Here is an 11,734-nt window from a genome sequence, read left to right on the forward strand (position 1 = left end):
AATACTTCAAATAAACTGTGGTGTCACATTGCCGAAATTAGTTTATGGGTCCATGATCATGCCATATTTACGCGTGTCCAGTATGCAAACAATACGCTAAGCAGTGGTTCTTAACCTTTTTCCTCGCTGCATCCCTTTCAAATCACCAACCAATTTTCGCACCCCCTTCTGTAATTGCTTAAATAACAACTAAAGCCATGGTAGTTTAATTTTTGTACAGCATCCTCGCACCCCCTAGGAACAGTTCTCGTACCCCTTGGGGGTGCGTGCACCCCTGGTTAAGAACCCCTGAGCTAGAAGAGAAGCGAACTGTATGTAAGTTTCTAAATGCACTTAAACGCACACGCTAGCTAATGGAGATTTATTTTTATGAATTTTAGTCAAAATAGTTTGATTTTGATTTTTCAACAGCAAAATGGAAGAAACTATGGTAACAGTGAACCTTCCATGCCTAGCGTTAATAAAACGCAGTTTTAGAGTTTATTTTACACAAGACTTTTTACTGGATATCTCTTCTTCCTTCTCATAATAACCATTTCATTTTACTTTCCAAACAGTTTTAGACTAAAAACTTTAAAACACCTGAAAGTTTACATTGTAAAAATGCGGCATGTTGGATTGTGACGTTACAACCACGATCCTCGACCAGGCGACACCTAATGGCAAAAACGAAAATCTAAAACAAGAAGAAAGAGATAAGTGTAAAGATGAGATCAGCAATAAGAAAAAATCGGATGTCATGGCATTGTACATTAACACCGGAATGCTCGGGGCAGCTTTCATTGCTATGGTAGGTCCTTGTTTGTTTCATTTAGTTCCTCTTACAAAGGCAGTGGTGGAAAAAATTTTTGTCAGCCGGTTCTATCCCAAAATTCATATATTTTAACCGGTTCTGTTACAAAAAGTCCATTGACAGTAACCAGTAATGATAACCGGTTCGCTGATCTCATTTACGCGAGACGGTTCTGTAGAACCGGTGCGAAACGGCTGAATCCCACCACTGCACATAGGTAAGTTTTTTTTTCGGGCCCCTTGCCAATGATTGGGAATCACTTTACAAAAACCAAAAGACGTAAATTTGTGAGGAGTGGGAAATATTGTATGAAATAGCTTCAAGTCCGTAAATTTCTGGTATTCCCATTACCTCAAATACGATGAAGATTTTCTCAAACGTCACTAAGCTGTAATTAAATTTCGAAGCCATACAAGATTAAATCGGGAAAGTTTTATTGATCAGTTCCGCAAACCATCGACTTTAGGTGTTGTCGGACAGAACTGATTTCTTAGACACTAACACCCGTGACCTTGAGGGTTGACAGTATGTTTCCGGCCTATTGTGGCTATATTAGGCGTCAAAGTGTGGTTTTAAAAGTAAATGATGACAGATTGGGTGAATTTGTGGTCCGGTAAACGCAGAACGTTAAATTTTAGTTGTATTCAATACATAAACCTAATCCCAAAACAAAAAAGGTTTAAATGACATTACAGGTTTCAACGTTTGCTAATCCAAACACGAATACACAAAACTCTGACCAAAAAGTTTACTGACGTTATCGATCAATACCTTATTCAAATAGAACATGATACGAAAATTTGTTTCAGGGTATTATTAGTACACATCAGTAATACAATTATGAAAGAAATATATACTTATTTCCCACCACTATTTGCCAATATAAGTAAATATCCTCAAGTATTTACAGTAATCAGCCGCAATACATAATATTTAAATAGTTTTACCATCGCCATGTACCTTTGTTTTTGCAGGGTGTGAATCTCACAATTTTCGGTCTGACTCTTCCTTCCATCGCCGGCAACATGAACGAAACAGTAGAAAGTTTATCCCCAACTCTTGTGATAAGAGGGGCAGGATATTTGGTCGGTTCAGCGATCAGCGGGGCACTTGAAGGGTGAGTGTTGTTTAAATCTTACTAACAAATTGAACACTCCAATTTTTTTCAAATCTTACACTTCACATTTTTGACCCAATACGTTTATATTTGACTTACAATGTATTTTTCTTTTTTTTTGGCTTTTTACCGATTTGTTGTAAACAACGCTAAGACTAAATTGCCGGTTCCGTATTTTGGTGCAAATGCCGTTTCTTTTATCCAATAAAATACACTGAAATCACCACATAAATTATGAAATAATGTAAGTTTTAAATTTCTTGTCCTAAGTTATGAACAAAAAAACTCCACATCTCTGCTGCATTAACCGAAATTGAAACGATATTTTATTGCAGAAAAGTTGACATCTACGCAATATTAATATCCTCGTTGTTCCTCACAAGTATTGGTCAATTTTTTACGCCTGTGCTGCTGAACAAAATGGCTCTGTTCCTGTTGCTCGCCGTAACCTCGGTGGGCCTTGGTGGCCTCGAAACAGGTTAGAGATAGGGGTTATGTTATAGGTCACATGGGGGAAAGGTTGTGTTAGGACAAATATTTTGAGAGTAGAAAATAACTGAAACCTTAATATTTTAAAGGTGCTTTTAAAGTTCGTTTGAACTGTTTCATATATTTTCATAAGCATTGCAAATTTTTTTAAATGCCTTTTTCCACATTTTTAGTGCAATAAAAATGCAACTTTTTTACACAGGTAAAAAAACTCGAAAAGTAAAGTAACTAAAAATGCAAATTATAGGTTAAGTCATAAAAAACCATAAAAGTTGTTTGAGATAAAAAAAATGTGCCTAAATCCTGTCATTAAATGTTCGTACCCTGCCCATTCACAGCTACAAACTGCTTGCATTTTAGCTTTGCAATGACGTTCAGTTTGCAAAACACGCCAACGAACCACATGTCTGTGTAATTATGTGGAAAATTGGTCGACATTTGGTTTCAAATAAAGGTAAAATGAGGTTAAAACGGCAAAATTGCGTCTGTGGACTAACCACCAGTCAATCAACATGGATTGCCACCGTCCATGTGGCACAAATTTATTGTTTGCAACTCAAAAATATTTCGAAAGAATTCAGGCATCTTACAGTGCAAAGTGTCAAAAACTTACAAAAAGTTTTTTTCCAACAAAGACAAAATTAAATATTACTTGGTTATTTTGTGTTTACCTCACGCACTGTACCTATATGTTTGCTCACTGTACCTATTCGACGCAACCGCCAATAAACATTTTTTAGATCAGTTCACGATGCTTGCCCCAAACAGGCGGCGCGTAAAGGTCACATGCGGCCTTTTGGGGCAATAAGTGCATCCTTGGTATAGCACCGGTAGAAGAAAAATGTGGAAAAGTTTCTTTTTTATTTGTTTCTTATCTTACACTACTATTCACAGTAAAACTCGGTAAATCCGGACCCGTTTAGACAAAAAAAGATTGTCCGAATTAGACGAAGATCCGGATTAACCGATGTCGATTAGTTCAAGCCTTACCACATTAAAAATCATTTGTATCCCAAGTTGTGTCCAAATTATTCAAAGATCCAGATTGTTTGAATCCGGTTTAACCGAGGTTACTGTTTTTGTAAAGTTTAAAAAAAAACTATTTTTAAATAAATGACTTTATTAGCTCTTAGTTAAAACTATAAGCCCTGAATTAAGCATTTGAAATCAAACCTTTGCCGTTTTTTTCACAGTCGGGAATGTTCTCTGCCTTCAGCTGTGGGGAGATGAGGTCGAACCTCACCTTCAATTTCTCCACTTTTGCTTCTGCCTCGGTTGCGCGGTTACGCCGCTGCTCGCTCGCCCATTTCTCAACGAAAACCACAACCACCAAAAACGCATGTTGGCAAACAATACCCAGCCTCGCTTCGAGAACGGTAAGTGGCTGCAACTTCCGCGGCAATTAGAGTTCGGTTTTGCGGCCAATCAAACCACCAAAGTACTGTGCTGGTGTTTAAAATAGAAAGCGTTTAAATGGCACCATACGCACTTGTAATGGTTGACTAACCTGCCAATAATAAAGCGAAATTTGCCACAAAAAGACAACAACTCACTGCGTAAAATTATCTCAAACAGGCCTATTTAAAAGTTTTAGTTTAAAAATAGTCACACAGGTGTGACATTTACATGTGTTTTTGCACTTCGCCGCAGTCGTGAGTGTAAAGTGCAAAGCCTAAAAATACGGCAGTTTAAAAGGTCACGATTGTAATTACGTATGGTTATAGCTGCGTATGGCGAATTCCGATGTGTTGTCTTTAAGCCGTGCAAAATATAATTATATGTGAGTATTAATGGAGCAGTATCTTTTCCTCTGACTGGTAACATTTATAGCTAGATTTGATGCTGAATATAGTTATGAAGGGCTATATCTTTGCGTGCACCACTGCTGTTCGGTAAATATTTTGTATTTTAAAGCTGTCAACTTTCTTTTCTTCTAAATCGTTAAAATTGCTTTTAAACTTGTAAATGTAAGGATCTAAAATATACAAATAAATCGTAATTGGTTTTTGTTACGCAACAAAACAGTTGCAAATTTTATTTTCATACCTTCCGAAAGAAGTGACGAAGCTCTTAAACACGCAACTGATAAAATAAACCTAATTGCCGAATTTATATTTTTGGTAATTTATTTTTTGTAATCTTCAGTTATTTTTTATCCAGTTAACGCTGCTTTAAGCCATGGACCTTACTGTATTTTTTTGCAGCGACCGAACAAGACTTTTCCCTTCGAGTGATTGAAAACACGGAAATCCCCTACGTCAGCATCGTTTATTTTCTTACTGTTGCCTTGACGACCGGCATAGCAGTGGTTTTCGTTGGACTCAAACTGTTTTCAAAAACCGGCATGCCTCAATCGAAACAGAAAAATACTATACCGAAAGAAGGAAAACTCTTCCGGTGAGGACATTTTGCAATTTTCATTTAAATGTCACAACATGATAAAATAAACATTAAATTGAACAAGTTTTTATGAAAGCCTATTTTAGGCCTTGGGGAAAATATTTTGACAAAAGGCCCCTTTTCATGTCAAGAGCTTAAAACGTGCGTTTTAAGAACCTTATCTGACATTTTGCACAGTTGATAATATTAGTGATGTACCGAATCGGCTAAAGTTCGATTCGGCCGAAACCGAATATTCGGTGGTTTTGCCGAATAAATTCGGCCGAATCAACCGAATCATTTATGACGTCACGCGAAGTCGTACGCTACGCGTTTGACGTGAAAAACTGTTTATCTACCAGGCAACTAGTGCAGGATAGTTGTGTTTCGTCCTCATTTTCGTTCTGTGGGTTTAAATTGCCGTGATTGGCAACCTGCCAATGAATTACTAATTTCTTGACCACAGTGTGAAAAACGATAATGTGTTGAAAAAGATAAACAGAGACGCGATTTTCGTTATGTTTGGGCTTTTGAAAGATTGCGTGGTACCTTAATAAGCAGAAAAGACACGTTTAACGCTTTAAATTTTGTGTTCGTAAAAGATTCGGTTTCGGCCGAATCGCAACAAATTATTCGGCCGAAACCGAATCTTTGAAAAAATGACCGATTCGGCCGAATAAATTCGGTACATCTCTAGATAATATACCGTCTGCAAGAAAATCCATTTAAAATATTCAAGCTTCATAGCATTTTTGTTTAATTAGGTTACTTTTCAAGCCTATGATAATGAGGTCATTTTCCAAATGGTCCATTAACAAAATCGTTTTTATTTACAATCTGCTAACAAAAACTTTGTTGTTTAATCTGTACAAATGGAATCCATATATTAGTTACACTCAGTGGTGGGATTCAGTCGGTTCGCACCGCTTCTATAGAACCGTCTCACAAAATTTTATAAGATCAAAAACGTTTTGTAGCAGAAACGGCTGAAAAATATGACTTTCATGATAGAAACCGGCTGAAATAAAATTTGAATCCAACCACTGGTTACACGAGTAAATTATTTCAAGCTAATAAGGTAGTGCGATTAAATAACGAAAAATCCAGTTTAGGTCAAAACTAATTTAATGTTTCCTCATAAAATCATAAAAATGTTTCAAAAAAACTTACAGCAACCTTCGATATGTGTAGATTCGGTATGATGGCACTTATATTTATTTTCTACGTCATCTATTCCGGCATGGAGGTCACCTTTCTTACTCTGCTCTTTACGTTTTGCGGGAGTGACGCAGAAGGGATGGGATACAGCAAAGACGGCGCGTCGAACCTCAATGCTCTCTTCTACTCAAGCGTCACGGTTGGGCAACTTCTCGCAATTTTTCTGTCGAAGAAATTTTCCCCGACCGGTAATTATGGGTCCCCTTCCCTAAAGGGGACACATATTGATTTTACTCAAATCGTTTTTGTTTTTTTCTTTTGTTTTCTTCCTTTTTTTTCTCCCCAAAGTTTGTCCGACTCGTTTTTCCATCAAATGTTTGATGGATTTGGCTGAAATTTACACAGATGGTAGATATAGTTATGTAGATGTGCATCCCACTTTGTTTGTGTTGATAACCCCAGTATTTACCCCGCTAGCCCCCTAAAATGGGGGAGTTTTTAAACAGTGTCAGAATTGGCTGAAATTTGGATTTCTTGTATAGTATGTCATTTATAGGTGTCAATTGTTGTGTTCAACCCTGTAGTTCTAAAATTTACCCCACAAGCCCCTAAAGTGTAAAACGTATTTGTATGGTACTGGGCACCACAAACGAAAGATTTCTTTGGAGCAATAGTGTTACAAGGGCAACCAGTTGTTTGTTGCTCGTTGGTGGGTTTCTTGGTGGTCGTTTTTGCGCCATGGCAGTTAGGGGCTACAGCCCTATGACGTCAGAAACATTATCGGTTGTTGCTCAAAACGCCTCTAGTGGTCAAAATTTTAAACATTGGCGGATTGGGCTGAAATTTTGCAGTACTATTGATTGAGTCATTGTGGTTTTTATATATTTTTTAGTTTGTGTGTCGAACCCAATTAGTTACCCTACTAGCCCCCTAAAATGGGTCAGTTTTTTTAAAACGTTGAATAGGACATACTTCAACCAATATCTGGGGTGAATCTAATTTTATAGTTTGTATTCTACATAAGGTACCTGAAGGTATATAGGCCCAGAAGGTAATAAGGCCCACTGCTAATATTTTTTTATGTGCCAGAAAAAATGCTTCCGTTTTGATGTAATTTTAAAATACATATGTACTTGAAATGATTTACAAAGTTTTGGACCTGCAAGTTATATGTAATCGTTATCATGACCAATCCAAATTAAGAAGGGTTTATTTTCAACTTTTTATTATTTTTTGTTAAAATTGGTAGCATAAATGAAAAGGTTGTGTTGTCGAAATGAAAACTTATTAAGATATATTAGTAATGGGGTCATTTTAGTTTAATTGGAGCATTATCCGATCTGGAAAAAAGAATTACCTCAAATAAATTTTATTACGGTTTTGTTTATCAGCCATTGCTTGCAATAAGGCCCAGCGATAATTTGTTATTTTCTCAAGTGTCTTTTATAGTAAAGGCGACTGATATGCACAAAATTTGCTTTTTTGCTTTCTTAGGGAGATAAATAGTCCGAATAAGATGTTTGTGGAAGTAATCTTCATTTAGTATTTTTGGTTATCAAATGTCAAGGGGTCGTTTATTCTTTTTTTAGTAGCTTCTGATTAACAGTTATATGTCTTAGTTAACAGTATATGCGTAATATGAGTTAATAACGTTGCTTGTTTGAACTTTTATTTGACCGAAGCAAAGTATAGAGCCTAAATGAGTCTGATTGGTTTCTAGACTATTTTTAAAAACATGAAAATGTTGGGCTTTATTAACAGCATAGGTTTGTATTAAGGCCCAAGTTTTATTTTTTTTGAAACTGTTATCCTACAAAAACAAAACTTGCAAACGTCCTCAAAATTTAATGGATGTTTAATATCAACCTCTGCAACAAGCATGCCGAATTTGGCTCGGAACGGTTAAATGGTTTTTCACTTATACGCAATAGTTTTTTAATGGGCCTTGTTAGCTGCAGGTACCTTAGTATTATTATTTAAGCCCAGTGCCGATCACTGTGTTTTACCTTACAACACCCGACTTTTGCATGGTTATCTCTTGAAATGCATTATCTACAACTTTGCATGTGTGGGGACCCATGAGTTTTTGCCTGCAGAAACGACTAAAGTTATAAAAGACGGTGACTAATAAGCATAGGAAATATATTTATGTTTTAAAATAGGTTATAGTGTATATGCAAGGGCAATATGTGCTAAGCCACCCTTCTAGTTCCCATAGAAATGACTTTTGTGTTTTAAGTTTACTGGGGCATACAACGACACAAATAGATGTAGAAAACGATACACTTTATTGTTCAGATGCTTAGGAAAGTGCTTATACGGTCATCAGTGTTTTTTTTTTGTTTTTTTAAAGTTGTTTTAATGAAAACAAATGTTCGGGAAATCAGTTTACGAAAATTCCAGGCAACTAAGCAATGTAACTGACATGAAATGGGCGACTTGACCTAAAACATAACTTCCAGAGAACTGAAACGATAAATTATTTTTTATGCAAACCTTTTATCAATGATTCATAAAAATTTTTAGACCGCGTCTATAACGTACATTATATGACTATCTAGAAAACGCATTAGTTATACGGATTTACGCTTACGTAAGGGTTCAGATGTTTTATTAAATTGCTATTATAGGTGTCCCTGCATTGGCCCATACGGGCCGTTTGTCTTGTCACCAGCTGCATTTTAGACTTTATAGAACGAAACAGTTTGCACTGTCTTTGGCTTAAATAAAAATATCTTCAGGGATTTACAAACTATACTTTTGTCAATTCCGATCACTGATACCTCCCATGATACCGTGGACGTTTTCACGATTGTATGAAAGTCGTGATCTCCTCACATTATAAAAAAATACTACCTCACATGATTCAATGTTTTTTCAAAGTCAAGTCCGCTTTTTAATGTTTTCGCACCTAAAAGTATTAGGCTGATGCTCGAGAATCACTGCCCTAGTGACCTTTATTACTCAACAATAAATTATTCCTAGTTATTCTGGCGGGGGATTTGATTGTCCTGGTGGCATCCGCTTTGCTCATGGCCTTTCTTCCTCTCTACGCATCCGTAACACACCGGTTGTTCTGGGTCGGTCTGTTGTTTTCCGGGATGTCTGGAGCCAGTGTTTATGGAACTATGTTCTTGTGGGCTGAACGCTATATAACTGTGAATGGAAGGTAATAATATAGCGTGATCCAAGTTACGTTAAGAATAACCTTACCCTGTCAAAATTTTCAGCATCTAATATTACAATTGTATAATTTACAAATGTCAAGTGGTGCAATAAATATAAGTCATTCAAATTTAAACTGGATTAGAGATTCGAACTTCCTTCCCTCGTTCACCTCCTGGCATATTCTAGAAAATTACTCATATTTTTTAACCACACTAATCGCGCACAACGCCAAAAAATAATCACTTACATTTATCCCCAAAAGCATACCAAAATTACTCCTTCGTAAATATTATTTTGGAGTTTTTAGAAATTTTAGAATCTTCTAGATTGAAGTCAATTATACTTCTTCCAGTAGTATGGAAAACCATTAAATCACTTTGTTACAGTTATCAAAATAATCCTTTTGGTATAATTACAGGGCCGCTAGCGTATTTATTGTTGGCGCTTCCTTGGGAGAAATGCTACTTCCGCTTCCGGTTGGAAACCTTATCGAAGACCAGCCATACTTCTTTCTCATATTTGGGCTCATCTATGCAAGCTGCTTAGGCGTTTTGTTTCTGTTCATGATTCGAATTGCGTCGTGGAAAGGAAAAAGACTTCAAAGGTTTGCGCCTTCGTTAGGTGACGGTAATATAAAAAATAATTAAACAAAATTTGCAGTAACCCCCCCCCCCCAAAAAAAAAAAAAAAAACTTGGACAACCGAAAAATTAAATTGTCATAGAAACGAAACAAACGCGTTCTTGAACAAATCTTTGCATTTATACACGTCATGACAGGTCACATGCCATCTTTTTTGCCAGAAACAATCTGTTCCAGCAACACCTTGAGAGTAAAAAAATGCTCCGTGCATCTCATAACATCTCAAGTGAAGGCTTACTTTACTTGTGGCAGGGATTGGACTTGTAATTATTAAAAATAAGACAAAATAAGGACTCAAGTCACAAACAAGGATATTTCTTACAAATAAAGACAATATTTTTTTCACATTGTCCTTCAAAATAAGGAATCTTTTAGATGAGGACGATATGGCAACCTTGCCTATAACGAATTAGTCAATGATTTTGTTTCACTAAGAATAAGCAATAGTTTGGTAGCATAAACCAGTGGTCGGAAACCACTGGGTCGCGTTCTTGTTCTAGTCCCTGTGCAGTTTTTTAGCCGACCTCATGTTTTTCAGGTCAAATGCTTTAAAACATTTTCGTAGCCAAAAGTTCGATTTTAAAACGGTCCGTATAGTGCAAAAAATGTTGTCGACCCCTAGGATACACCACAGTTTAATTGCAAGGAACTTAGGAACAAAAATACGTAAATTGCGATAAAATCCTAACTTGTCGCAATTTGTTTTGTAGCGATACGGAATCGAAAGATGAATCTATAAAGCTAAAACATGACGACTCGAAGACTGAAATGACTTCCCAGGCATAAACACGAGTGAAAATCTTACCACCAACTTTACTATCGGAGATATCGTACTAAAAACCACCGTTTTGGCTGAGTGCATAACCACAACTACAAAAGTCTGTCCTTATGGCTTCACAAAAAATTCAGTGTTGTACTTAGTCAATTCAAGAACTCAATTCATACACTTGAATTGAGTCAGAGGCCTCAAAAAGTTAGACTTGACTAAGAATTGCTGAGTGATTGACTCGACTTTAATCTGAGTAGAAAGATTTATCCGTTGAACCTCAAAGCACACAATCTCTCAACAAACATGTGCTACAGTTACAACATAACAATTTGAATGTAATCATTTTCTATTGTGACAAACACAGTAAAAGATAAACGGACAATGATAATTGTTCTCGGTATTTCATAATAATGGTTTAATCCAAGCAGAGAAATGTTTTTCTTATTTTCTCACATAAGTGAATTGCCCAGAAACTAATTTGCAAATCGCGCAGACGTTATACGTTATTGTCCTTTAAGAAGCCTCGTTTAGTCAGTATTTGTGTTTGACATTATAGTGCATAATGTTGTTTCGCGTAACAGTGTCCACCTACTGCGTGCTTCTTCAACGTGCGATTAGTTCAGTGCTAATAAATTGTTTTTTTATTGTCATTTTGCGTTAGTATTGTTTACAGCAGGGGCCGAAACATACTGAAAACTGCTTTAGGCAGGGCAGGGATGGCGAACCACTGGCCCGCCACGTGAATTTTAGTGACCCACTTGTAGTTTTTAAAATATATTTCCTGATTACTACAGGTAGGGTTACTAGAATTCCAAGATTAAACGGCAAAACAACAGTTAAATTAAAGCCCTTTGCCAGATTGCCTATTGTCTTAAAATGCAGATTGTTTAGTCAATTGTGAGACAACAGATATGTTTATTTAAACTTACAACTTGAAACGATTTGTTGTAACTTTGTTGACGCTGTTTGGTTCAACATATTCATGCGAATCTTTGTTTTCACACATGAATTTGGTAAAATCAAGTGCCAGGAATCGTCTTAGCTAAAATATGACTGCTGATGACCGCGTGTATTAAGCTGAAAACGACCTAGGATTGCAAGAATTGCAGAGAAGATGCAGCAACAAGCTTCTTAGCGACCCACTTTGTTTTCTTTTCGAATTATGATCTCATATATGACCCATTCAACTAAAAAGGTTCGCCATCCCTGAGGTAGGGCAT

The 11,734-nt window shown here is 36.5% G+C and overlaps 1 protein-coding gene across 1 annotated transcript; it reads left to right on the plus strand.

Moving 5' to 3' along the window:
• The first annotated feature begins 549 nt into the window (after positions 1 to 549).
• On the plus strand, positions 550 to 11,164 carry LOC145225471 (sodium-dependent glucose transporter 1A-like). The gene is made up of 9 exons (XM_080092178.1): positions 550 to 790; positions 1,768 to 1,910; positions 2,246 to 2,388; positions 3,593 to 3,775; positions 4,604 to 4,796; positions 5,970 to 6,184; positions 8,922 to 9,105; positions 9,523 to 9,708; positions 10,456 to 11,164. Exons 1-9 carry the CDS (start codon positions 611 to 613, stop codon positions 10,529 to 10,531), a joined length of 1,503 nt encoding a protein of 500 aa, XP_079948304.1. The 5' UTR covers positions 550 to 610; the 3' UTR covers positions 10,532 to 11,164.
• The last annotated feature ends 570 nt before the right edge of the window (positions 11,165 to 11,734 follow it).

This window comes from Phallusia mammillata, chromosome 4 (assembly GCF_965637545.1).
Source record: "Phallusia mammillata chromosome 4, kaPhaMamm4.hap1.1, whole genome shotgun sequence".
In the NCBI taxonomy this organism is placed as follows: Eukaryota; Metazoa; Chordata; class Ascidiacea; order Phlebobranchia; family Ascidiidae; genus Phallusia; species Phallusia mammillata.

Coding starts and splice junctions, on each gene's coding strand:
- LOC145225471 (XM_080092178.1), top strand. CDS start 611: ATGTTGGATTGTGACGTTACAACCACGATCCTCGACCAGGCGACACCT. Junction 1,911..2,245: donor ATCAGCGGGGCACTTGAAGG/GTGAGTGTTGTT, acceptor ATTTTATTGCAG/AAAAGTTGACATCTACGCAA. Junction 2,389..3,592: donor CCTTGGTGGCCTCGAAACAG/GTTAGAGATAGG, acceptor TTTTTTTCACAG/TCGGGAATGTTCTCTGCCTT.